General features: G+C 45.1%; 3 protein-coding genes across 52 annotated transcripts in view; 2 read left to right on the forward strand and 1 right to left on the reverse strand.

Annotated features, from left to right (window-relative positions):
* The window catches only part of LOC120424726 (cell adhesion molecule Dscam2), a 99423-nt gene that overhangs the window by 4268 nt on the left and 68667 nt on the right, over positions 1 to 26488 (reverse strand). For 37 of the 50 annotated variants that reach the window (XM_039589136.2, XM_039589113.2, XM_039589172.2 and 34 more), the window contains 9 exons: positions 24030 to 24224; positions 22781 to 22954; positions 18256 to 18378; positions 17716 to 17918; positions 17487 to 17597; positions 17246 to 17426; positions 17045 to 17179; positions 16806 to 16817; positions 15559 to 15619 (listed from right to left, as the gene is read on the reverse strand). In XM_039589136.2, coding sequence (XP_039445070.1) covers positions 15559 to 15619; positions 16806 to 16817; positions 17045 to 17179; positions 17246 to 17426; positions 17487 to 17597; positions 17716 to 17918; positions 18256 to 18378; positions 22781 to 22954; positions 24030 to 24224 — 1195 coding nt within the window. Of the gene's footprint in view, positions 1 to 15558; positions 15620 to 16805; positions 16818 to 17044; positions 17180 to 17245; positions 17427 to 17486; positions 17598 to 17715; positions 17919 to 18255; positions 18379 to 22780; positions 22955 to 24029; positions 24225 to 24389; positions 24558 to 26488 lie in introns of all 50 variants that reach the window. The other 13 variants (XM_052708856.1, XM_039589252.2, XM_039589245.2 and 10 more) reach the window with 1 other exon arrangement.
* LOC128093117 (uncharacterized) lies at positions 9995 to 10598 on the forward strand. The gene is made up of 2 exons (XM_052708858.1): positions 9995 to 10193; positions 10246 to 10598. The coding sequence occupies exons 1-2, from the start codon at positions 10070 to 10072 to the stop codon at positions 10542 to 10544; spliced, it is 423 nt and encodes a 140-aa protein (XP_052564818.1). The 5' UTR covers positions 9995 to 10069; the 3' UTR covers positions 10545 to 10598.
* LOC120424956 (uncharacterized) lies at positions 10924 to 11871 on the forward strand. Its single transcript, XM_039589304.2, has 2 exons — positions 10924 to 11524; positions 11577 to 11871. Exons 1-2 carry the CDS (start codon positions 11106 to 11108, stop codon positions 11581 to 11583), a joined length of 426 nt encoding a protein of 141 aa, XP_039445238.1. The 5' UTR covers positions 10924 to 11105; the 3' UTR covers positions 11584 to 11871.

Here is a 26488-nt window from a genome sequence, read left to right on the forward strand (position 1 = left end):
CCGGCCCCGATACTCTTCAAGGGTGTTCCCCTCAGGAACTGGGAAAGATTTACTTTACTTTTGTACTAATGAACGACTAAAAAAAATCTTCATTTTGCTTAAATTATTATATCCTTTTTGTATCATATTATTTTATTAATTTTTATGATGATACTTGAGTATTTCAGTCTATTCTACTTAGGAATTAAGTATGCTGTCATATTTTTATATTTTTTTGTGTACCAAATGTTGATTTCCTCAAAATGTTCATTCTCTATTATGTGCAAAACTATGCCTTCCTGCTTCATTTTATTTTATTTTTTGTTGTTTTTGATGCTGTTTTCTATCCATTTTAGCAACTCAAGAAAACAAGTTTGCAGATGTTTTTTCGGTGCACTAAGTTTTAGCAAGATTCGATGTTCAGCAAAACATGAAGACTATTTCACTTGGTGAGAGCTTTCCATTTTAATACAGGCAACTCTTCATATATTCTAACATATTTACAACTCATTAAAGACCAACCACGCCAATCTTACTATATACGCGGTAAGGTGTTCCCTTGGTCGTTCGCTGTGAGTTGTGGATTGCCTGCTTCTCTAATGAAGGTTCGACTAGGGGGGCATGCTTATTAATTTCTCGTCGCTCCATACCCTCAGTGACGTGATGGGAGCAAGGGCGTCTATGCAAAGTGTCCCTACACCCGCTACAAATTTTCGGCGCTTGGGGAGGGAAAAGGGAAACCATTTTGATCTATGCGCCGGTATTTGTAGCATTAAAATTCGTGCAAAAAAACTTATGCACGTGGGTGTACAGATTACGGAGTAAAAGATGATCGAATTGTTCACCTAGCGCTCACATGTGTTCCAGGACCAAGTTGCCTGCGGGTATGGGGATCATACATACATACATACATACATACATATCAAAAATTTGCAAAATAATAATAAATTTACGAAAATACATTTTCCAAAGCTTTAACTTCTTTTAGTTATCTGCGGTCCAATAATTCGAAATAAAAATTGCAATGGCCTGCAATAAGTAGGTGGTCTGAAATCCCGAAAATCTTTGGCCATAATATTTGAACAACATTGCTCCGGCAGAAGTCTCAGCGGTTAGTCGTGTTTTTTCGCGGTGTGTTTGGCGCGTTTTTCACGGCGATTCCGAGGCGTGTGCGAGCGGACAAGCCCGTTCCGGTGGTCAGAGAGGCCACAATCTGGTCGTCGTGGACACGGCGGCGGTGCAGCAGCGGAAGAGGAACGAGTTCCTGCATCCGAGCAGCAGCAGCAGGAGGAGTGAGCAGCAGCGGCCGCGGAGGCAGCTGAGGCGAGAGACGGTCGTTGGTCGGTGGAATCGGCCCCGGAGAGTCGACTGCGGTCGGCGGACCAGTTTTCGGCCAGGCCAGGTCGGAGACAACCCCGTTGTTTACGTGGCTGGCAGCAGGCAGCACAACAACAACAACAAGCGCGCGAAAACGAGCTTCCCGCGCATCCCGCTGCGGGCGGCAGCCAGTGCGGCCAATTCGGCGGTGAGTGCGAAAGGCGAGTTTTTTGTTAGCGTTTAGTTTTTTTTTTTTTTTTCTCATAGTTTTTTTTTCGGTTAGTTTTTTTTTTCTTTCTCCTTTTTTATTTTTGCGATTAGTTTCATCACTTTCATTTTCGTTTAGTTTATCGCGTTTCTTCGCAAACATGGATCCGACCGAGTCGGACCATGAGGAATTCGACTCCGATTCAACCCTTGAGGGTGACGAGGACGTGGAAATGGAGGACTCTGTTTTGGGAGTTCCTTCAAACACCACCAACAGGGACCTCTTCCTGAAGGATAAGGATCCTGGCGGTAAAGGGGGATCCTCGGACGGGTCTAAGAGGACGAAGCGAAAGCGTTCTAAATCAGATCCGAATCCGGTTCCCCCTCAACCACCGATTCCTCCCTTTAATCCAGACCCGATTCCTCCCAATCCAGATCCACTTCCTCCCAATCCAGATCCAATTCCTCCTAAAACACCGGTGCCGAATCCGGATCCAAATCCCCCCCCGCCCCTGAATCCTCATTCCCAAAAACCGAATCCTCGTCCTCGTCAGTATCAAGAGGGATCGCAAACGGAATGGGTGGTCTTCTTCCGGCCCAAACAGAAGCCGTTAAACTTTGTACAGATCACCAAGGATTTGCAGAAGCACTATCCTGGGGTGGTCGAATGTACCAAGCTGAACAAGAGCAAGCTCCGCGTGATCGTGAACTCCGCGGTGCAAGCTAATCAGATCGTAACTGATCTGCGGTTCAGCATTGAGTACCGTGTTTGGATTCCGGCCCACAAAGTCGAGATCGACGGCGTGGTGACCGATGACAGTCTGTCGCTTGTCGACCTCTCAAGGGCGGTGGGACGCTTCAAGAACCCTAAACTTCCAGCTGTGGAGGTACTCGAGTGCCGGCAACTGGGCAACGTCACCACCGAGGGTGGCCAGAAGAAGTTCATTCCTTCTGCCTCGTTCCGGGTGACTTTTGCAGGGTCAGCTCTGCCGGACTACATTGAGCTGTACAAGCTTCGGCTTCCAGTTCGATTGTACGTTCCGCGAGTGATGTGCTGCGAAAACTGCCAGCAGTTGGGACACACCAAGACCTACTGCAGCAACAAGAGCAAGTGCTCAAAGTGCGCCGGCCCCCACAAGGACGTGGATTGCCAAAAGCAGGCTGAAAAATGCCTACTTTGTGGCGGGGAACCGCACAAAACTCGACAGTGCCCAAAGTACAAGGAGCGCGAGGACAAGATGAAGCGATCCTTGAGGGAACGCTCCAAGAAGTCCTTCGCGGAAATCCTTAGTCAGGTGACCCACCCCAATCGCTTCGCTCCTTTGGCGGACGAAGATTCGGGGGACGAAGATTCCGATGTGGAGGTCCTCTTCCAGAGAGACGAGGAAAGTGACTCTTCCGGGCCAAACCCGAAGCGCAACAAGGCTTCCAAGTCCAAAAAAGCCGCTGGCGGCAAGGGTAAGGAAAGTGACTCGTTGAACTTCGAGGAGGATTTTCCTTTCGGTCCGTCGGGTAAGCCCGCTCCGAAGCCGGCACCGAAGCCCGTTCCCAAGCCGCTGAAGCCCGTTCCCAAGCTGCCAAAGATCCCCCTGAAACCGGTTCCTCAACCGAATCCGATCACCGATGCCTTCAAAGGAGTCCTTCCTTTTTCCACAATCGTGGAATGGCTGTGCTCTTTTGTGAGTGAACCGACGCGTTTAATCATAAAGCGGTTTGAGCCTCTCGCTAGACACATCGGGAAACAGCTTGCTAGCACGATGCCCCTCTTGTCGTTCATTTCCTTTGATGGGTAATACACCAAAAACGAAAAACGGCATCTCCTTTCTACAATGGAATTGTAGAAGTTTAACCCCCAAGTTAAACGATTTTCAACAATTCGCATTCGAACGGGACTGTGATGTGTTTGCGCTGAGCGAAACGTTTCTTATCGGAGATGAGACGCCAGCTTTCCGGGGGTACAACATCATCACAGAGAGCAGGGCAGGACCAAATAGAGGTGGAGGCGTACTGATTGGGATCAGGAAATGCCACACTTTTAGAAAGGTCACGCTCCCGAAGCTAGGAGGAATCGAAGCAGTCGCAGTACAGGCCAGGATCAGAGGACTGGACATTTGCATTGTGTCCGTCTACGTTCCTCCACAGGTGTCGTTAACTCGACAAAAGTTGTGGGGTATGCTTGAGCTGTTGCAGGCACCGCGACTGGTTCTGGGTGACTTTAATCTTCACAGCACCGAGTGGGGAAGTCACAAGACAGACCCTCAAGCATATCTGATTCATGAACTGTGCGACGACTTCCAGATGACCCTCCTAAACAGGGACAAGCAAGTTACGCGGATCGCAACACCACCAACGCCAACCACGTCCGGTACGAAGGCGAGTGCCATCGACTTGTCGCTCTGTTCCAACAGTCTGGCAGTTCTCTGTGACTGGAACGTGCTCCAAGATCCTCGTGGCAGTGATCATTTGCCGATCGCTATTCTGGTTAGCCATGGCCCACAGCATTCGACAACGGTGGAGATGCCTTACGATCTGACGCGAAATATCGACTGGAAACAGTACGCGGAGGCAGTCTCCATTGGAGTTGAGTTGCGAGCAGGGTTGGCACCGCTTGAAGAATATGCGTTTTTGGCTAATTTGATCTATGACAGTGCGTTACAAGCTCAGACGAAACCCGTCCCGGGACCATACATCCGAACGCGCCCTCCACTTCCCTGGTGGGACAAGGAGTGTACGGATCTCTCGGCGGCCAGGTCAGAAGCTTATGTGGACTTCTGCAAGTGTGGAATCCGAGCGAACTTCCAAAAGTACAGAGCTCTTGATCGCAGGTACAGTAATACTCTGAAGCGAAAGAAGCGAATGTACTGGCGGGAGTTCGTTGAAGGACTACCAGCAGATACGTCCATGAGCACTCTGTGGCGCGTTGCGAGGGCCATGCGTAGAGGTTCCGTTCCGAACGAGAGTGTGGAAAAATCGGACAAGTGGATATTGGATTTCGCCAAGAAGGTGTGCCCGGACTCGGTGCCGACACAACCATCATTCGACGTTGTTGATGGGAGCGATTCTAATCCTCCCTTCTCGATGGTAGAGCTCTCCATAGCACTATTGACGGGCAACAACACTGCTCCTGGTCCGGACAAGATCAAGTTCAGCTTGCTGAAGAATCTTCCGGACATCGCCAAGCAGCGTCTGTTGAATCTGTTCAACACGTTCGTGGAGCAGAACGTAATTCCACACGAATGGCGACAGGTCCGGGTGGTTGCCATTCAAAAGCCCGGTAAGCCGGCGTCCGACCACAACTCGTATCGTCCAATCAGCTTGCTGTCATGTCTACGAAAGTTGCTGGAGAAGATGATCCTCGACCGCCTCGAACCATGGATGGAACGAGAGCACTTGCTGTCAGACACGCAGTATGGCTTCCGGAGAGGCAAGGGAACAAGCGACTGTCTAGCCTTGCTGGCCACAGGAATCGACATAGCCCGTGGTAAAAAACAGCAAATGGCTTCTGTCTTCCTAGACATCAAGGGTGCATTCGATTCAGTCTCCATCGAGGTGTTGGGAGTAAAGCTGCGGCGGAGCGGTCTCAATCCGGCGATGTGCAACTTCCTCATCAACCTGTTGTCTGAAAAACACATGCACTTTGTGCAAGGTGATCTGGCAATCACCCGGATAAGTTACATGGGTTTGGCACAAGGCTCACGCCTTAGTCCATCCATGTATAACTTCTACGTCAGCGATATCGATGATTGCTTGACCGGAGACTGCACCCTTATACAGTACGCAGATGACGCAGTGGTTTCAATCGCTGCCAAGAAGGAAGTCGATCTGCTAGAACCCTTGCAAGATACCCTGAACAACTTGGCCCATTGGGCAGTTGAAAAGGGTATTGAATTCTCTCCGGAGAAGACGGAACTGGTCGTTTTTACGGGGAAGCATGAACCGCCGCAGCTCAATCTTTCTCTTTCGGGAAAGACTATCGAGCAGTCGGACCACTTCATGTACATGGGTACCATCTTTGATCAAAAGGGAACATGGGGGAAGCACATTAACTACCTGAAGCAAAAGTGCCTGCAAAGAACTAATTTTCTGCGCAGCGTCTCTGGCAACCGGTGGGGTGCTCATCCTTCTGACCTGCTTCGACTGTACAAGACAACGATACTCTCGGTGCTGGAATATGGCAATTTCTGCTTCCAAACAGCTGCGAAATCACGCTTGTTGGTTCTCCAGCGGATACAGTACCGAAGTCTTCGCATTGTCTTGGGATGCATGCACTCAACTCACAACATGACCCTCGAGGTCTTGGCGGGAGTGTTGCCTCTGCGAACTCGTTACTACGAACTGTCTTACCGGTTCCTGATCCGGTGTGATTACAGGAATAAACTGGTAATTGACAATTTTGAAACGTTGCTAAACCTTCACGTTGAGTCTCGGCGCATGCTTCTATATTATGACTTTATGTCATCGTGGGAGCGGAGCCCGAGCACAACGGTACAGCGCACGCCTCCGTTAACCAGCAGCACCCTGATTGGCTTTGACACGTCCATGAAAGCCGATACTCGCGGTATCCCAAACCATCTTCTGCGGGGAGTTGTACCGTCGATCTTCGCATCAAAGTACAACCATGTTCCTCCAAACAACAGATTCTTCACCGATGGCTCCAAGCTTGACGGCTGTACGGGCTTCGGTGTATATCATGAATCTTATCAGCTGTTCTTTAAGCTGAAGGACCCGAGTTCGGTTTACGTCGCAGAGTTAGCCGCGGTTTACTGCGCACTGCGAATCATCGAGACCATGCCACCTGACCACTACTTCATCTTCACCGATAGCTTTAGCTCTGTTGAGGCTATCCGGTCTCTGAAGCCGACCAGGGAGTCTTCGTTTTTCCTCACGGAAATACGTAAGACTTTAAACAACCTGGCGGCTCAGTCCTTCAGCATCACGGTGGTGTGGGTCCGCGCTCATTGCTCGATTCCGGGTAATGAGAAAGCGGACTTGCTCGCTAAGAAGGGTGCTGAGAGTGGAGACATTTTTGAAAGGCCAATTAGCCTACAAGAATGCTACGGTTTTCCGAGGCAGCGTGCGCTTCTGGATTGGCAAACACAATGGGACGGCGACTCCAAGGGACGTTGGATGTATTCCATACGTCCTAAGGTGCAAAGAAAAGCCTGGTTCAAGGGGATGGACTTGACGCGTGGATTCATCAGAACGATGTCCCGCCTTATGTCGAACCATTACTCGTGCAAGGCTCATCTTTACCGTATCAACATGAGTGATACGAACCTTTGCGACTGTGGGCAGGGTTATCAGGACATCGACCATCTCGTATGGGCGTGTCCAGATCACCAGGCTCACAGAATTAAGTTGAAAGATACCCTCAGGGCCCGAGGAAGACCACCCGAAATCCCGATGCGAGACGCGCTATCTCAACTAGACCTTGATGTTCTCTATCCTATCTATCAGTTCCTCTCAGATTCCAAAATATCTATTTAGTTTTCTTCCAGTTAGTTTTCTTTAAGTTAGTTTTCCTTCAGTTAGAATAACTCGCCTTCACACAAAGCCGTCGTTTCTGGTTTGCACCGGATGCAAAGCAAGATCGCCCCAGCAGCTGGACACCGAGTTGCGGCTGAGGACAAAACGCAAAGGCCAGCAGAGCCAACCAAGACCCCTACACAATCCCCCTTCCCTTCCCACGCCTTGTCTTTAACATCAATCCCTTCCCTACTTACCCCGAGTAGGCCGCGGGTAATCGGCTCCCCTCCCACTAACATTTACACACAAGATCCTCTGTAATTATTAAGTCAAATGTAATTACAAAAGCCGACTCGGTCCTAACCAGGTCCCAGTACCGAAAAGGACCTAATAAAAAATAATTTTATGAAAAAAAAAAAAAAAAATATTTGAACAAACCCTAATTGTATCGAGAAATTAAAAGTGAGAGTGTGTGTGTGCAACATGGAGTTAAACTTTTCAAAGTGCCATGTTAATCTTCTCATAAAGTTTAACTCCATATTGCACACACTTTCACTTTTAATTTCTCGATACTCTAGTTATATAACGGCAAGGTGCACTATCGATACACGGAAAAAAGTAAATTCTGGAAATCGTGAATTGTTTTCATGAGTTTAGAACCACGAAGGAATATATTCACGAGTAGGGGAGAGTGGGAAGACTTGATTCCCTTTTTTTGTATCGCACATAACTCTGTCAATTTCTCACAAAACTTTGAACGTTTTGCATGAAATGAAAGCTTAAAAACATTCAACTATGTTTGGCTTACAACACAGAAAAAAAAATCATGGTAATATTACATCTGGGAAGAGGTACATCTTTTATGTCAGAAAAAATGTATAATTTTACCGCTTTTCTGGTGTAATGTCACTTTTTCAGTCTAAATTGAGGTAAAATTACATCATAAAAGAGGTAATATTTAACCTTCCAAAAATACAGCTTCAAATTTACATTATTTTTTACTGTGAAGGGTATTTAATCAGATGAACTCTGCGAATCATGCCAAGCGTTTGAAAAAAAAATTTAACCGGCATTTCCAAAATGTTAGGGGTAACTTGATCCCCCTTTCAACATTTTAAAGTAATCTTAAGCAAAATGTTTCTTATCCATCCAAACTTTTGATTATCTATAAGTTACAGCAATTTCACATAAAACTTAACGTTTGTGATTAATTAAGCTTGAGGCTGATTCCTGTGACTGTAAAAATGCAGGGACCAAGTCTCCTTAAACGCACTTTTTAAAACAATTGATTGTAAAATTAGTATGGCGAGAAATTTAACGTCAAATGCGTAAGGGTTTGGTAGTTGATAATTCATGCATAAAAAATATTTTTTGAACAAATTTTTAATGTTTTCAATACATATCAAAACATAGAAAAAAGATCTTGTGGAGTTTTTTTGGAGCACTTTTTAGAAAAATGTTTGTAACTAATTCCAAACATTTTTTCTTTGTTTTCTACAATGAGTTTGAGTCAATTTTGCACAACTTTCTAAAACAAAGCAATTTTTTTTTATCCGCATGCTGAAGAGATACAGGCTTGGGATCAAGTGTTTCCGAGGATCTAGTCTCCCCACTATCCCCTACAGTACAAATGCATCAATTCGACGTCGTCGTGCTATCTTGTCGCACCCGCCATTTCGACGTTCCGAAAAAAAAACGCGTTTTAATATTTGACCTTGAATAAACAAAAACGAGAGCACGCAATGTAAACAACAACAAACACGTTTTGTTTGGCTGACCATTCTGTGCATTGTCCCGAAGTTTGGTTGTATTTGGTTGCTGGAGTCCCGAGTTATAATTACAAATGTTTACGGTAGTCTAACTTGTACGTGCGTCAAACGCGTTCTGACCTGAAATCCCTTTGGCCAATTGTCACACTTACATCAATTTTCAGGAAGTGACAAGATAGCACGACAAGATTGAAACTACTTTCATATGGAAAGTGACAAAAATGCACGGAGTTTTTTCGGTTTTTGTTGAATATCTCAGGATTGAAATAGTGTTCGGAGCGGACTGTAGATTTGCACTTCACTGCCGGCGGGCTTGGGGAACCGGTTCTGGGAGGGTCAGAAGTATCGCAAACAAGCAAAAACACTAGAATTTTTTCTCACTAGTTCTATTTAATAACTATAACTAAACTAAGTGGATAAAACTCGTGTCTCTTCCGACGATCGCGACGCGCTCGACTTGACGTCCGACCGTTTCGGCTGCTTGCGATAGACTTGCCGCTTCCCCGAACGATCGCGCAAACTCGTCCGTTGCGCGCCAAAAAACTCTCCACTCTTCGTCGTCGTTCGGGTTTCCGCTCTCTTTCTCTCCTTCGCCATCGTCAACGGCGCGCTGTTGCCACGCACGTCGTTTCGCGCGCTCTTTGTGCGCGTTTCCTTCGTTGTTTACAACGGCGTAGGCATGGTTGCCAACATCGCTGCGACTGAGATCGAAGCAACCGCAGTGCTGTCAAAACAAAGCAAAATTGTCTTCGAGCTGAAAGGTTCAGGCTCGAACATCCTCCACCCGCGAAGAACTGCCGTTGATCTCCAGGCGATCCAAAGGTCACTCTTTCGCCTTCCACGTTTGGCCGTACGTTGGCCAGGTAAGTCTTCTTTCACTTCTTCGCCGGGAGCTCTTGGGATCCGCAAGTCGATGCGAACCCATTTCGCCCTGTTGTCCAAAACCGGGCTTAATTTCGTTGCGTTCCTACAGAATGTGCCGGTCAGCGCAGTTGACAGTCGCAGGGGCCGCCAAAAGGCCTGGCCGACTTGTGGAATGTACTCCAGGGATTGTTGGTGCTTGCCGATTGCCGAAAACCGGCATCTTGTTCTGCTTCTCCATGGACTTTCTTCTGTCCCGTCTGGTGACACTCGCTTCAGTGGATCGGCGTACACCGACCGCTCGTATGGGTGAATTCCTCGAGTGCCACTCTTCTGCCTCTTGTTCGTTGGTGCTGCAGCTGGTGGATACTTCGACCGCTCACCGATCATCAGCTGTAAGTCAACTGCAGCAGCCTTGTGCGGCGCCGAGGCCGCCCTTGTACGCACCGTTATCTGCTCCACGAGCCACAATGCGTTCGATTGCAGCAAAATGCTGCACCTCGTCACTTCCAATCTCGTGCCTTCTAGCAGGAAACGCTCAGCTAGGAAAGCCAGCGTCGTCTTTGGTGTACGTGCTACTGCATGGAACGACAGGTAATCTTTATTCGCATTCGTTGGATCGCTCACCTCACTCGCTTCCTTGTAGGGTGGTCCACCTTCATGTTCTTCGATGTGCTGCTTCAACTTGGGTTCGTCCTCAAACGCCGTGGCTTGAGCCCGAACCGCTTCTTCACGTGCTGCACCGCGTCCCGTCGTGCCATCCATGACCTGGCTGAACCTCATCTCGCGCAGAGCCACCAAGTTGACTCTGACGGCGAGTTGGAATTCCGCAGGAGTAGCCGAGGTGGTGGAACGTGGCTGCATCTCTTCGACGCCAGCCAACTCGTTCGCGTTGTGTTTGTCCAGGATGTCTTTCGTCAAATGTGTCTTGCTTGTGATCAATAAACCATGGCAGGGGTTTGGGCTGCAGGGTTTATTCTGAGAGTCCGCGACGGCTGACAGCGCGTCCGGCGCTAGTTGTCCTTGTCCAGAGGAGCTGGCCTCTGACGTCACTGTACTCGTGTCGGCTTGTTGTGGAGCACCAGGTTGCTCCACCTTCGTTTGTGTTGTCGATTGCTTTGAGTTTCTCTGGTACTCGGCGTGCAGCAGGGTGTGATGCCGCTCCTCTCACGTCGCGCGCTCTCCGTCGTCTTTGACAGCAAAGCAGGCTGTGCAGCCATCGTCGCTACGACTGTCATCGCAGCAAGCGCAGGGCTGCCAAAACCACTCCAAATTTTCTTCGAGCTGTTCCTGTCAGGCTCGAACATCCTCCACCCACGAAGAATTGCGTGCATTCTCCAGGCGATCCAAAGCTCACACTTCTGCCTTCCAGTTTCGGTCGGAACTCCAACACGTGGGTTGGCCAGCGTTCCGGCTCCCGTATGTTGTCCAAGAGGATCAGGCAAGTCTTGAGTTGTTTCTTCAGGGGGTTTCGTTGGCTTCGACCAGTTGCGTACTTGTATCATCATGTTGCTTAACTTCGTGCCGTACTTACAGGTCGTGTTGTTTCGTACAGACGCAGTTGACAGTCGCAGGGGCTGCCAAAAGGACTGGACGACTCGAGGGATGAACTTCAGTACTTCCTGTTTCATGCCGATTGTCGGAAACCGGCATCTTGTTCTGCTTCTCCATGAACTTTCTCCAGGCCCGTCAGGTGTCACTCGCTTCAGTGGGTCGGCATACACCGACCGCTCGTGTGGATGGGATCTTACAATGCAGCTCATCTGCCTCGCTTTCGCTGGTGCTGCAACTCCTGGAAACATCAACCGCTCACCCACCATCAGCTGCATGCAAGCGGTAGCAGCTGTTAACGGCGCCGAGGTCGTCCTTGTACGCACCAACGCCGGCATCGTCTTCGTTGAATGTACCTCCGCGTGGAGCGGCAGGTAAAACTTTATTTGCTGCGTTTGATCACTCACTAAACTTGTTGTCTTGTAGGCTTTAACTTCACGCTCTTCGGTGTGCTGCTCCAACTCGGGTTCGTCCTCAAACGCCGTGGCTTGAGCCCGAACCGCTACTTTGCGCGCTACGCTGCTTCCAGTGGTGCTGTCCGTGTCCTGACTGAGCCCCACCTCGCGCAAAGCCACCAAGTTGGCTCTGTCAGCGAGTTGGACTCCCGCAGGAATCACCGAGATGGTGGAACGTGGCTGCATCCTTTCGACGCCAGCCAACTCGTTCGCGTTGTGTATGTCCAGAGTGTTCTTCGTCAAGTGTGTGTCGAACTTACTTGTGATCAATAAATCACGCCAGGGGTTTGAGCTGCAGGGTTCGTCTCGAAAGTCCGCGACGGCTGACAGCGCGTCCGGCGCTAGTTGTCCAGAGGAGCTGGCCTCTGGCGTCACTTGATCCGTTTCGGCTTGTTGTGGAGCACCAGGTTGCTCCACCTTCGTTTGTGTTGTCGGTTGCTTTGGGTTTTTCCGGTACTCGGCGTGCAGCAGGGTGTGGTGCCGCTTCTTGCACGTCGCGCACGCTCCGTTGGACACACACTGCACTGAGATATGTTCCGTCCGGAGGCAGTTGAAGCAGAGCTGCTTCTCCTTAACCTTGATCAGCCGCTGGGGGACTGCCATCTCCAGGAACTGCGGACATTTCCAGCTCTTGTGCTGGCCTAGTTCGCACACGTCGCACTTCTGTGCCGGCTCACTTCCGGCGGTCGAGACCATCTTCTGCTGACCCGGATCATCCGTAGCGTTCTGTCCGGGTGGCTTCTTGGTGGGTTGTGACGAGTCCCTCTCGTCAGCGATCTTGCATGTGTCGATGATTGTCTTGGGCTTCTCGATCTTGTGGTTGTTCTCGGACCGTTCACCATGCGGAATGGTAAACTCCGGTCGTACCCGATCTTCCGTGTCCAGCTGCTCTGCCAGCAGCTCCCCGGAACGCTTCGGGGGTTCGTCGATGGTCGTCTCGTTGGCGCATCCGACGATCTTAGCGGTTGTTGGGTTCGTTGTCTCGTCCACCCATTGTGGTACACCAGGCGTGTACGCGATTCTTCGTCGTGTGGGCTGGCCTACTTCTAGCAGCTTCTCTTCGATGACCGTCAGGACCTCTGTGTGCAGGTCGTCGAAGGCGTCGTAGAGGGCATCTTGCTCGTCCCGTGATGTTGACGGAACCATGCCAAGGATCTGCCCGTACGCCGTGTGGTACGCATCGTACGCGGCTTCTACCTCCTTCTGACACGTCTTCAACGCTGCCCATGTGAGCGTCGTGGCATCTTCCAAGCTGTCAAGAATTGTAACAAGCTTACCTTGAGCCAGATCACGCTGGTGGACGACGTCGCTGAACCGCTCCATCTCCGCCAGCTTCTTGACACTGCTCGCTCCGCAGGGGATCACTCAGTGCACTTAGTGACCGGACTTGCCGCCGGTCTTCTTCTTCGGTGTGGCCGCCTTCTCCGAGTTCACCAGCCTCTCCGGTGACTTCCTCGGGCGAAGCGCTTTGGCCACCGATGCTACAGTGGCGGAGCACTGAGCTCGGAACGGCTGCTGGAACCGTTCGCTTTCACTTCACTTTGCGTCGAACATCCGGAACCACTTTCCAGAACGTTCTTCGCGTTTTCCGGAACCACTTTCGCGGAAGTCTTCTCACTTCGAGCGTCTTCACTTCCGGACCAAGTTTTTCGTTCCTCTTCTTCAGCGTTCACTTACAGGACCAATTCCCGAAAGCTTTTTCCGACTCTGCCTGCAACTTCCGCTTCTTCTTCTCTGGAGTCGACGCGTCCTTGCTCAGCGCCGCTCCCGGGAATTATTGCAGGCACTTTATGGCAGTTTCCGGCACAAGAGGGACACCAACGATCGGACCCAGTGTCCGAACCAAGCACGGAAATCAGCCAAGTCTGAAATCACGGTACTTGGGGGAACTTTGTGTCCTCTTGGCCGGAACTTCACTTCACTTGAACCTTCTTTCCGGAACCTTTTTCCGGCTTCAGAAGGTTCTGGACGCATCCAAGATGGCGTCACTTAGCACTTAGCACTTGCTCTTCGGACGCATTCTGGTCGATTCCAAAATGGCGTCGCCTTTTTTCACTGAGCTGTTTTGCCAAGATGGCGTCTTTTTCACTTTCTTCGCAGCGTCTTTTTCTTCTCTGTGGGCTTTGTGCCCACTTGCCGCGATAGAAACGACCCTCCGCCGTTTGTCCTTTACTTTCCCCGCAAATCCCGGCACTTCTGGTTCAATTTATCCGGGTCGTTTGGACCATGTTCGGAGCGGACTGTAGATTTGCACTTCAAACTTCCGGCGGACTTGGGGAACCGGTTCTGGGAGGGTCAGAAGTATCGCAAACAAGCAAAAACACTAGAATTTTTTCTCACTAGTTCTATTTAATAACTATAACTAAACTAAGTGGATAAAACTCGTGTCTCTTCCGACGATCGCGACGCGCTCGACTTGACGTCCGACCGGTTCGGCTGCTTGCGATAGACTTGCCGCTTCCCCGAACGATCGCGCAAACTCGTCCGTTGCGCGCCAAAAAACTCTCCACTCTTCGTCGTCGTTCGGGTTTCCGCTCTCTTTCTCTCCTTCGCCATCGTCAACGGCGCGCTGTTGCCACGCACGTCGTTTCGCGCGCTCTTTGTGCGCGTTTCCTTCGTTGTTTACAACGGCGTAGGCATGGTTGCCAACATCGCTGCGACTGAGATCGAAGCAACCGCAGTGCTGTCAAAACAAAGCAAAATTGTCTTCGAGCTGAAAGGTTCAGGCTCGAACAAATAGAATTTTGGGGATCTGTGAAGGTCAAAAGGTGAGGCATTGTGAGCTGTACAAAATGGCGTTCTTAACTCAATTTGGCCCAAAATGCACGTACGACAAGTTAGCACGACGGCGACGAATTCACGATTTCGGGAATTGTTTTTTTGTGTACATTGCTTTTTTGAGATGATAAATAAACTAGCATTTCATCCTTGATTTTTTTCTTTTTTTTACAGTCCAGTCTCGATAATCCGAAGGCCTTGGCAAAATTTCACTTCGGATAATCGAAACTTCGGATATTCGAGTCACCAATATTATAATTTTTTTCGTTGTTTTATTTTTGATTATCGAGACTAAGTATGACCCCTGAACTACCAGAGTGATTTAGATTTTTTTTAAATCCAAGATGGCGGCCAAAATAGAGGTAATGGAATATTGAAAAATGCATTGTTATCAGTTTAATAGGCAATTAACCATTCAAATTTGACTAAAATGGGGTCGCAGAACTCGATTTGATGTTAAAAGTAAGAAAATAAAAAAAACACGTGATTCGATTATCCTAAGTCCCATACAAACCTTCGGATAATCGAAACTTCGGATAGTGGAGGCTCCGGATAATAGAGTCTGGACTGCACTTGATTAAGAGCTAAATGTATTTTTGAAAATCATATAAAAGTTAATCAGATATGTTTGAACATCTTTGATAAAATGAGATAAAAAGAATAAAAACTGATTGTTCTCTTTTGACATTTCGGTATTGTTCATGCTCGATATCAAAAATTTAAATCATTATAACATTAAAAATAAAAATAAAAAAACGAAACCAATAAAATAGAAAAAAAATCGCTCCTCCAACCTTAAGTATAGCAAAATAGGACCGAACACCAATCCATGTTTAATCACACAAAAGTTTAAAAAAAACCAAACGCAGACAGTTACTTACACTCTACCCTCCCCACTCGCAACTGTTAGTGAGACATGTTAGTGAATTTGTTTCAAGTGTGTGTGTTAGTGAAAAGCGAGGGTGGTTCAGGCGCACTAAGCTCGTTCTGTTTCTCTCTCCTGTGAGCTTGCTGGGTGGAACTTTGCACGAATGGCACAGTAAATGGTGCTAGTAGTGTGTTAAATATGGGTGCAAATCTACACTACTTTGCTGAGAGCGGTGCTGTTTGGTGAGGTTCACACTAGTGAGCATGCAGAGAGGAAGAAGAGTTGATGGTTTAGAATAAAGAATTACCTTTTCAGCAGTTTCTCTGTTTCTTCTGCTGCGAGCGCATCAGCAGACTTGGCCGTCGGTGCTGTGGAGTTGGAGTTGGTTGGATTTTGATTGATTTACAAAGGAGAAAGAAAAATGATAAAGAAAGAGTCGGTTTTTGGAGCGGTGGGATGAGCGGTATGATGAAATGATAAACTATGATGAGAATTGGGAGGTCTTGGGGAGATGGTTTGGGCATTCGATGATTAAGAGGCCAATTTTCCATAACTTAAACAATAAATTAGAAGGTAGACAAACTTAACATCTAGACATTTAGAAGACAAACCATGCTTTTTCTTTGTTTTTGATAAGGATGCTATTAATCGACAATCACATAAACACACACACATAAAATATAAATGATTAGAACATAAACAAATAAACAGTAATATTTTTGAAAAATATATTCAAAGGGAGTCATGATTGTACTTATCGTGGGATAGTACATCAGTGACCACAGGTGAGATTACATGAACACGTAACAAAATCGTATGCAATGCAAGGAACTTTTCAGTGAGAATCGATGTTATGGTTGTGAGGGATCATCGAAATACCGCACGAAATGTGAATATGCATAACTCTATTCTAGTTGTTGCATTCCAAATCAAACTGTGATCGTTATCGAGAAAAACACAGATGAATGGGAAGGATCATCATGAGAGAGAAATTATGGGATGACTACTATACGCAGTTCTAGTTGCGGAACGTTCCAGCATATCAAGCTTCCCTGCACCGTGCGGTACACACGGTACACTTGCACCTCGGGTTTGCTTTGCGCCTGCTTTCTTCGGTTTACACCCGTACCCGACTCACACGAACCGAGGGTATTTTGGTTCATCGTACCAGCGCACCACGACACTCACGGTTCGCCGCGTCGGTTTTGTGTCTGGCACTCACCCATGGCATGAACCCGGTATATGAGCCAAGGTGCTTCACTCGTTACGAGCCGAGGTACGTGCCGTGGTATGCGCTGGCGGTACAAAACGGGTTCAATACCACGACACGTACCACGGCACGCTGGGTTCATGCCATGGGTGAGTGCCAGACACAAAACCGATGGGGCGAGCCGAGAGTGTCGTGGTGCGCTGGTACGATGTACCAAGATACCAATACAAAAATGGGTTCAGGCACGTACCGAAGCTAGAAAACCAAACCCGCGGTGTGCGTTGGCACTGGCGCATGGGAAGCTTGCAGCATATCCGTTAGAGGTCTAACTTTCGACAACTCACCCTCAGCTGGTTCTGGTGGGTTATCGGTTCGGTTGAGTTTTGATTTTGGAAGTTTGTCAAGATATTACGGGAGATTTCGCATTGTTTATCGGGAATTCAATTAGAAAAAACGGAATTTTGAAAACAGGAAACATTTGATTAGGAAGGCAAATTTCGAAATGATCGAAATGGATGAGTCTGATTTTCTGGTGAACGATTTGGGTGAGGAACCGGAATGGAGAAAGTACTTTCAAACTTACCACCGTAGTTGCCCCGCGGACCGTTATCTCGATCGCATTCAGCCTCGGAAATTTCGTTACTCTCCTTCGAGTCGTTGAAAGACGAGTTGCTGGTGTCGTGGTTACGTGGTGGTGGTGGCGGAGGTTCGGGCGATCCTGCGAAGAAAAAACGTCGTTCAATACGCGGTTGCTATAGTAACAGACTCCCTCAGAATTACTCACCCACGCTGCGCCGTCCCACGGATCCCCGCGATCCGTAGTGATCGTACGGCGTGCCGTAGTTTCCGCCGTACTGCGATCCGTACTGATCCTCTTCGGGCGCACAGTTGGCGGGATCGTCGTATTCGGGGCCAGGTCCGCAGTACAGAGATCCTCCCTGGGAACCGATGCGGGTGTATCGTCTCTGCAAAATAGAGTTCATCGGTCAAGAGTTCCAGCTATAAGTCATCAATCCCTCGCTTACATATTGATCCTCCTCGGCGCAGTTCGCCGGGTCGTCGTACTCGGGCGCCGGCGTGTAGATACTGCTCTGTCCTCCCTGGCTGTTCTTGCGTGCATACCGGTTCTGGCGTGGCTAGAAACAGGTAAGAATCATTATTCATAAAAGGTGCGCAACGACGAGGGGGCGCGATTTGGCGATTTTGTTTGGCTTTGCGTAGGGAAAATGGTCGGCGATCGCGCCCATACTGTACCATTGACTGTGATCCGGAGCGCGAGTGCACGTGGTTCGGCACCTGCATCGCCATGCTCGAGCCCATCGTGCCCATGTGGCCTGGGCCGCCCATGCCGTTCTGGTGCGGGAACGTCTGGAAGTTCATCGCCTTGGTGGGGTCCATCTCCTCGCGGAAGCCCAGCAGGTGGAAGGTCGCGTACGGGCAGATCTCGTCCTCCATGCCTTTTTGGGTTTTAGGTGATTTAAAGAAGAAAACAAAACAGTCAATATACACCAAACCCCCAACACATCTCGCGGTGATCACTCGTTTCAAATGTTAGTATCAATCTTACCGTTGTCTAAGATGGGTTATACGTGAACCGTATTTGGGAGGGTTAGTTTCGCGAGGGAGAGAATTAAGCGCGCAACAATTTCGACAAAGTACAAAACCAGTTCGAAAAACAGAAAATAAATGTTAAGTTCAAACGTTAGACCAAATCGATGTGCTACTGCTAATGTGGATTACGTGCAGAATCGCTACTCTAGTGGGTGGGGGAGCTTGTAGTGTGGAACACTTTACCGTAACACGCCGGCGGATGGTTGCATCGTCTCGGGAGGGTTGGGGCAACATTTTTCAGCTCCTCGTACAGTGGTCGACGAGGATCCCAGGTCGAGTGGTTGGATTTATTGGTAGGATTATGGCCTAATTGATGGTACAAATAATAATCAATTTTGATGAGATGAGGGGTGACATGTGGTGAGGATAAGGGCTCAACGACGCTTTCCGGATCAACGGCTTTAGTCTTATTTTAATGTCTGAATCTTCGTTTGCATACACTCAAATAAAACCCTCTGACATCTAACGTGGCTATCGAATCATAGCATTACCTAGCACACAATGCGAACACTAAACTAGTTAAGTACTAATAACTAAACTAGTTGGCCAGTACACTGCCAAGAAATATATATTTATCCCGCTAGACTAAACTGCCCATATGCAAAAATAGCATGCTGAGAAAAACGCAAGGCAAGTTTGTCCCACACATAAGGCTCTAGGCAAAAAAATGGTGTTTCTTCAGATTTCCAGAACAAAGTACTGGATATTTTTTTTCTGGAAGAGCACGCGATTTTGAACCAAACTGAAAATTAACTCAAAATACAGCTATTCCACGTCAAACAGGAAGTCTCCACATCGAAAGTGCTCCGATTTGGTTGAAATTTGGAGTGGAGGTTCTTTGACCCAAATAATTAGACCTTTATTTTTTTGTTTGGCGGTTTGGGTGCTCCTATCCAAAATAAGGTGGTCCAAAAATGTTTTTTTTTCGTCGATTTTTGCAAAATGCACATTTTTCACAAAATCATATCTCGGGAACGGCTGAACCAATTTTAGAGCGCCGCATTTCAAAAAAAAGGTTATTGGGCTTTTATGAAAAAATATGTGAAGGTTCGAAACACTTAGCTGAATATTTGAAAAGGTCCTATGTGTTACTTGCACGATGGCAAGTGCGCACCTTATCATCAACCTCACTTGGCCACGCACACTGAGACACGAACGGTGAAGGCACCTCGACGTGATTGCCTAACATCTTTTGTTCAGTGACAGTCATTGCCCGCGTGAAAACTTGTAACCTATCGCTTGTACGTAGTACAATCTCTGGTCACAATGCTTCGCATCATCCTGTCAAACTGAACCGTAGGGACAAGTTAGGATATTGTAATCAACCATTACACTTAAACAACATACAAAACATGGTATCCCTATTCCTAAAACGGTTAGCACGACTCACATCTCTTTGAGCAATTTTCGAAACACGCAAGAACAAAGACTTAAAATTAATAAAAGGGACTTCGTCATTTTGAATCGTCCTCATTTGCCGCTACCGACCAGAGTCCGTTACACATACTCTGGTCAAACAAAGAAATTGTGAACGTTTTGTAATTTAAAGTGCTGTGAATATCTGTTATTTGTACCCAGCATTCCTGTAGCCGGCGAAATGGTAAAATTAGTTCTTGTATTTTATTGAGTCGTGTCTAATTAGTGTCTTAATTGTTATTGTAGTGTCAGGGAGTTGGTCCCAACCCGCACCATCCAAACTAACCGTCAAGGACCGCGCTCTACGTCAAAAGTGGTCGTTTGGTTGGTGGTGCAAGGAGGTAACAAAAATGTGGTAAATATCCAAAATCAAAACGTTAAAGCTAGAACAAGTTATTAGAGATGAACTCCTTTCTCAGAACCTCCAAGTTGGCAGAGCGCGCCAACCCGAGAATCTGTTAGAGCGCAATGGCGGAGGCCGGTGAGTTCATTGTTACCACTGTTACACAAAGCACAAGTACTTAAACAAGCCTTAAACACTGTACAGGTTTTTATCCAAGACATAGACACAAAACCAAAGACACCAAAACCGTTGCTGCGCCAGGCCTGGCCGGAGGAAGATCCTCCGACTTGACTCGACCACCGCGGGATACATTAGAACACACGAACACACACACACATGGTTAGGTTAGTTTTAAAAAGACGAAAAATCAATAAATTAGGACAGTTAAACGCAATAAACTTGACTTTCTCCATATCCCAAAGCGACGATCTTTTGTGATTCTTTTTGCCAGGACAGTGCGATTAGCTGAATCGAACCAGGATTGTGAAAGGGTAGGTACAATTCTCCTTCCTCACGTAAAATGTGAGCAGTTGCAGATCTCTACATCTCTCGCTCATCTCCAAGAGTCTCAAGATATGGTCTTTATTTAATTTTTAATTAATGAACTAGTGGTGGTAATTGCCCCCTAGTTCGTTATTACAAACTCTTCGCATTTTTTCGTTACTGCGATTCTTATTGCTATCAATTTTAATTAAGCTAGTACCAGGCCTACGAAACGGGACTAAACGTAAGTTAGTAGAATCATTGTAGTTATTTAAGTTTAGATATAATTGGGATTTCATTTGTAAACATTTTGTGGCTTTCCTTGCAGGAAATTTATAATCTACCTTAATCAATACAATTGAATTCGCCAACCCTGCGTGTGTTTGATCGAGATTATAAATCCAAAAAATTCCCGTTGCATCCACTTGTAACACCTATGAAAATCGCATTTGTTAATTTAAAGGACTCGGGACCAAAGAGTTCATATTTGAAAGTATTTTTCCCTGATTCCTTGTAATATTTTACAGAACATATCCAAAAATTACGAATATCCATTAACACGATTAGGAGATTGGAAACGAAAACGGTTAAAAATCAACTTTTTCCACTAAAACTGCGATAACTTGAAAATTTCAGCGATGACCTATACTGCCGTTCTACGCATAATTGTCCCATGTTAAAAAAAAGTGCAACTGAGAAAAACGCGATTGAAATTTTTCGATCGATTTCTGTGTTTCTACGCATAATTGTCCCGTGGGTTCTTATTCGTCCTTTGTGTCCCCAATCGCCCCAGTTAGTAGTTTATCACTCTTATTTATGATCCTCTTGCTATACAGTATGTAAACAAGACTCAATTCTCCGTATAAATAATGATTTCGTGAGAGAAAATACTTGGCGGGACAATTATGCGTAGAAGTCTAACGATGGGACAAACAGACTTGGTGTTGTTTTTGATGAGTTTCCGAACAAAGTACTAGATTTTATGAGTTTTTCGAAAAGTATACGACAAACTAAACATAAAAATGTCAAAAGGTTAAAATCGTCAAAAAATTACATGGGACAATTATGCTTAGAACGGCAGTATACATGTTATGATACCAAAATTTGCATCTTTCAATAACGAAAATGTCTAATAACCTTTCTTTTGAAACGTGGCGCTCTGCAATTGGTTCAGCCGTTCCGGAGAAATGATTTTTTGAAAAATGTGCTTTTTGCGAAAATCTAAAAATGCCATTTTTTGGACCACCCTATTTTGGATAGGAGCACCCTAATCGCAAAACAAAAAAAACGGGTCTTAATTGTTTATCGTCTTTTGGACCCTGGAGAATATTAGGTTTTACACCGTGACGTCATTTGACAGCTCGTGTGCACTGTTTACATGGTCTTCGTCGATTGTCGACGAATTTCCCCGAACAAAATCGACGACCGCATCGAACTGTGCTAAGTCCATGTAAACAGTGCACTCCTTCCTAACCTCCAAATCGAGTCGGCGTAAAACCTAATTGGTAGCAGGTTATGGCGAAGGTAGTATTTTTCCGTAAAAGAGTCGTTTTGTTCAACACAATTTCCAAATCTGCAAAAAACAGCCGTTTAAATTTTACGTTTTAAAGACTTATTTAATTTGTACACGTGAACCTACCCACTGAGAATTTTAGCTCGAGCCTCGAGTCGATCTGGTTCGAGATCGAGCCTGAATCGAGTCGAACTTCAAGCCAAAATTCTCAGTGTTTAAAACTTAAAAATCAGAAAATCTCATAGAAATGGCGTGTTTTTTTCTTTCAGTGTATTTTTTTCGAAAAGCCCTTCAAATTTCCTTTAAGTCAAGGCAACTTTGACCACTTTTTGATACGATGCAACGGCTTCGAGATACAGCAATATTTAAATTACGAAATACAAAAATATTTAAAACACTTACGCCCTTCTCAAATGTCATTATCGAGTGAAACTGGCTCCATATACACAAAAATGGCTTACATAAGCGTAGGATAACATGTCTACAAAGTTTCATTGAAATCGGAGAGGGTACAACCGATTCCCTATTTGGCATGGAATTGCTCGTATGGGTTTATAGCGATGCTTAAAACATGTTGAAATCAGCGTCATTTGATGTCAGAGATACCGGCTCTCTTTAGAGTGTAGATCACTGATAAAGTAAAAACAAAAATAGATCATGGAAAATGCCGTTGAGTTTAAGTAACTAAATAACATGAGTTGTGTACTGTTGTATGATGACATTGAATTATAAATGAATTGTTTATATGAGTGATTACTACATTTTGAAAGGATTTAAAAAGGTTTTGCGATACAACCAAATGTATAGTTTAACAATAGTTGTAAAAAGGAACATCTAAAACAATACTAATAACTTCTCGTACCACGTTGTACTTACTCAAGCTTAAATTTTCATCAAACTCCTGTCAAAAAAATCCGAAAAAGCAATCTGATCAAACCTTTCCCCACACTTACTTATCACGGTTCCCCGCTTGACGCGATCGCAGGTGTTGTAGTTGGATCCGGGCACCGGGGGCAGCTTCCGGTTCGGTGGCGCAATGTAGCCCAGCTCGTCGCGAATGTCCGGACGGCGTTTGTCCAGCGTGGCGGCTCCGGCCGGTCCCATCGATTGGTTGTACACCACGTCGTCTGGGGGTTTTGGCAAGTTTCGAAAGTCAGAAAGTGTTAGTGGTTGAGGGGCTTTTTTGTTTGGGGTTCAGCGAAGTCGAGCTGTTGGTGTTTTTTATTGCTTTTGAATGTCTTATCAAACTTTTGATGTTTACAATTTACTTCAATCAACATTTTACCAAAAGCAGATTTGTTTGTATTTCAAGTATTCTATTACAATTGACTAGATCGGTTAATACACGCGGTAACGTAATAGCAGAACAGAATCTCTCTCAGCTTTTTTAGCACAATGACAGAGAGCGAAAGAGAGACTCTCTCTTTTCGTTAGGAACAGAAATGTAATTCTGCTGAGAGTGAGAGACTTTCTCAAACTAAAAAAAAGTTATGATGATGCGGCCAATTCTGTACAGACTTATTGAATTCTGCAAACTTAAAAATAAGTTACAGTTAAACTAGTAATACTTTAAATTCACATATTTACAGAGATTATTTTGAAACTACTTCCAAACAGTTCGACTTCGGTGTAAGGATATGCTATCTACGGAAACACAATAGGTATCGCAGTCCAATATTATACACATTCTGTCTGATTCGTTGAGTTTAGCAGTTCTAGATAGAGTGTTTTAAAATGTACATAATCAGACATGGGAGGGACGGGCGCGGTTTTCACAAAAACACACGATTACGTTGTTTTGTTATGGAGGGGGCGGTAAACCTAACTGAATTTAACATTTTGCGCTGTTTTTTCCTTTTGAGGTGCTCACTCATGGACACACGTGCGTTTTGCAGATGTGATCTTTTTCTGTTTGTTTTTTTTTGGTGTATGTAATCACGTGTTTTGAAGTAACCAAATCTCTAACATAAAGGTAAAACTTGTGGCAATAGAATAGTGCACTAAATAAAACAATAAAACCAATCGTGTGTGTATTTTGAGAAGCGCTTAGAATGGACTTTTTGTATTTTACACGCGCCGGATTTGAAGAGAGATAAACCGCGAAGGATTTTTTGTAGTCAGGATTATACAAACTAAAGTACGGAAAAAAGTAAAAAACAGTGAAGCGGAAAGAAAATACCAAACCATGGAACCAAAACCTACAATAAACATCCTTGGGTCCGCAGCGTGGATCGTCGTCTCTTCTGCTTCTTGCAACGCAAATCACTAGGACACCTACCGCCACTACGATAATGGTCGCGATCAGCGGTACCATTACGTTCAGGTCGATCCAATGGGGGATCCAGGGCGGGTACACGACCCCCGGCTGAATGGAGCCCAAATTGGGTGCGATCGTACCTGATTATGGTCGTGGTTTTGCACGGGTCGGAATCGTGTGTCATACGCATGTGTTTTTTTTGTATTTGTGTATGTGTGATTTGCCCGCGATACCAGTAGTATGAGTAGGTAGGTAGAGAGTTGTTTTTTTTGTGAGAATAGAAAGAAAGAAAAGAATAAATATACCTTTATTATTGTTGCCTTTGTTACGGAGCACACAAATAACAATAATTGCTATGATAATAACGAGTAAAGCGGCTACGACTGGTACTACAAGGTTCAAATTAGAGAGGATGATACGGATCGTGTCCTCGGCCGTTAACTCAGGTATATCGCGAGTGGGTGCGATTGTCCCTGAAACAACCAATCAGAAAGAGAGAAAAAGTGAAGAAGGGATATTATTCGTTAGTCGCTTTGGCTGCCTTAATTTTTTTTCGGGGGGTTGCACTTGATGCATTCAATTTTGATTTTCACTACAACAAACAGTTCATTGAGTTCGCTTAACAAACAGTTGAGACATAAAAAACAACGCCGTATATTAATTTTGAAAGTAATCTTCGGGTTAATTAGTATAATGTTCAATTTTGAACAATTACGATGAGAGTCAAAAACACTAATAATTATAACAAAGTATTAAAAATTAGCACGGTGGAGAGTAGTGAGACATGGAATTGTCCAAAAGACAGTTTAAGCTGCTACTAACAATACATCTAGCGTTAAAACATAACCGAAACGATAAAATCTATAGAAATACAAGTGTTGGAAAATCTATCAACAAAACAATAAATGATTCACTTGCAATGAAACTCACAACAAGGATAATAACTGTATGAATGAGATGTGTTTGAAAAGAAAAGATTGTTGAAGAAGCAATTTTTTTAGGAAAACAGTTTTGTAGCTTGAACATAACTTAAGTATTTTATTATTTTGAAGAATAGTGAGCAACTCTCGGAAGTTTCAACAAAATTTTGAATGCTAACCATACAAAAGTGCTACAAAAATGTTCAAAACTCTTAATCTTGAGAACAGATTGATTTAGTGTCTTCGACAAAGTATTTGATTTAAATTATATAATTGATTACAATAGTTACACTCTAGATATGTCAAATTATAAGTCCTAAGTTGATCCAATCGTAAGATGTTAAATCATCAAAACAATATTTCTCAATCCAGATCGAATAACACGGTCGAGCCAGTTCCAAGAAAATCGAGTGAGAAACAATTTTCTACGTTAGTCCACACAAGCATTTTCTCAGAATTTGATTTTCAATCATTGTTAGCTCAAAATGGTGATTAGTTAAAGGAAATTTTAAGTTAAATAAAAAAACATATTTTTCTTCAACACAATTACAAAATATGTAGTTTAAAAAAAGTCCGCCATTTTTTGTAACTCAACCGTTAAAAAAGTACATAAAATTAGCATTTACAATAATCAGGGCCCCGGCGATGGCCTGATATGCGCTACCGAACAACATTGACAATATGGTTTCGTTTGTTTTGCAGACGAATTTAATTATTAACTTTGTTAGTTATTATTGCGTCCTAGTCCGTTTGAAGTCTGCTGAAATACGTTAAAGTTCGCAAATGTTACGAAAATTGGGCTCTGTTATTTCAACAACTAATTTATCCATCTCAAAAAAAAAACGAAGTATTAAGGCCTTCTTGAGAGCCATAACACATAAATTAGTTTTTAAAATAAATTATACCGAAACCTTAATTTTGTAATTTCTTAGAGTGCAACATTTTTTTTAGCAATCTTTAAAAATCATCCCAAGATACAGACTTTTTAAACATTTTTATAGTAAGTTTCTCCAAGCAGCTGGAAAAATTGGCTGGCTATCAATCTTTACATAGTTAAAATAGCACAACCACGATGAATTAAAAAAAAAGTGAATTAACAAGAACAAAACTGTTTTTTCCAAATGCGACAACTGAAAAATTAGCCAATTTGCTTACATTTGCGTGGTTATCAAATGAAACGTAACTTTTGGATGTTTGCAAATAAATCAAAATAAACACAACTAACTGAAAAGTTATAAGTAGACTAGCGATCTCTGCTCGCGTATTCTTAGAGGAGGTAATATTTCGCATTTAACAGATGAATGAGATTTCTTTTTGCATTACTCGATCCAATTGGGTGAATTTTTGGATATTTCCTGTGTTGTTGTTATCTTCTGTTCTGTAGCCAGCTCAAGCGATTGCTTTTTTTAAGTTTATGTACAGATTTGCACGATTCGGAAAGGGGGGGAGTTTCCGCAGATGTTTTCCTTGGTATTGTTCTTCAC

The sequence above is a fragment of the Culex pipiens genome, chromosome 2 (assembly GCF_016801865.2).
Source record: "Culex pipiens pallens isolate TS chromosome 2, TS_CPP_V2, whole genome shotgun sequence".
NCBI classification, from domain to species: Eukaryota; Metazoa; Arthropoda; class Insecta; order Diptera; family Culicidae; genus Culex; species Culex pipiens.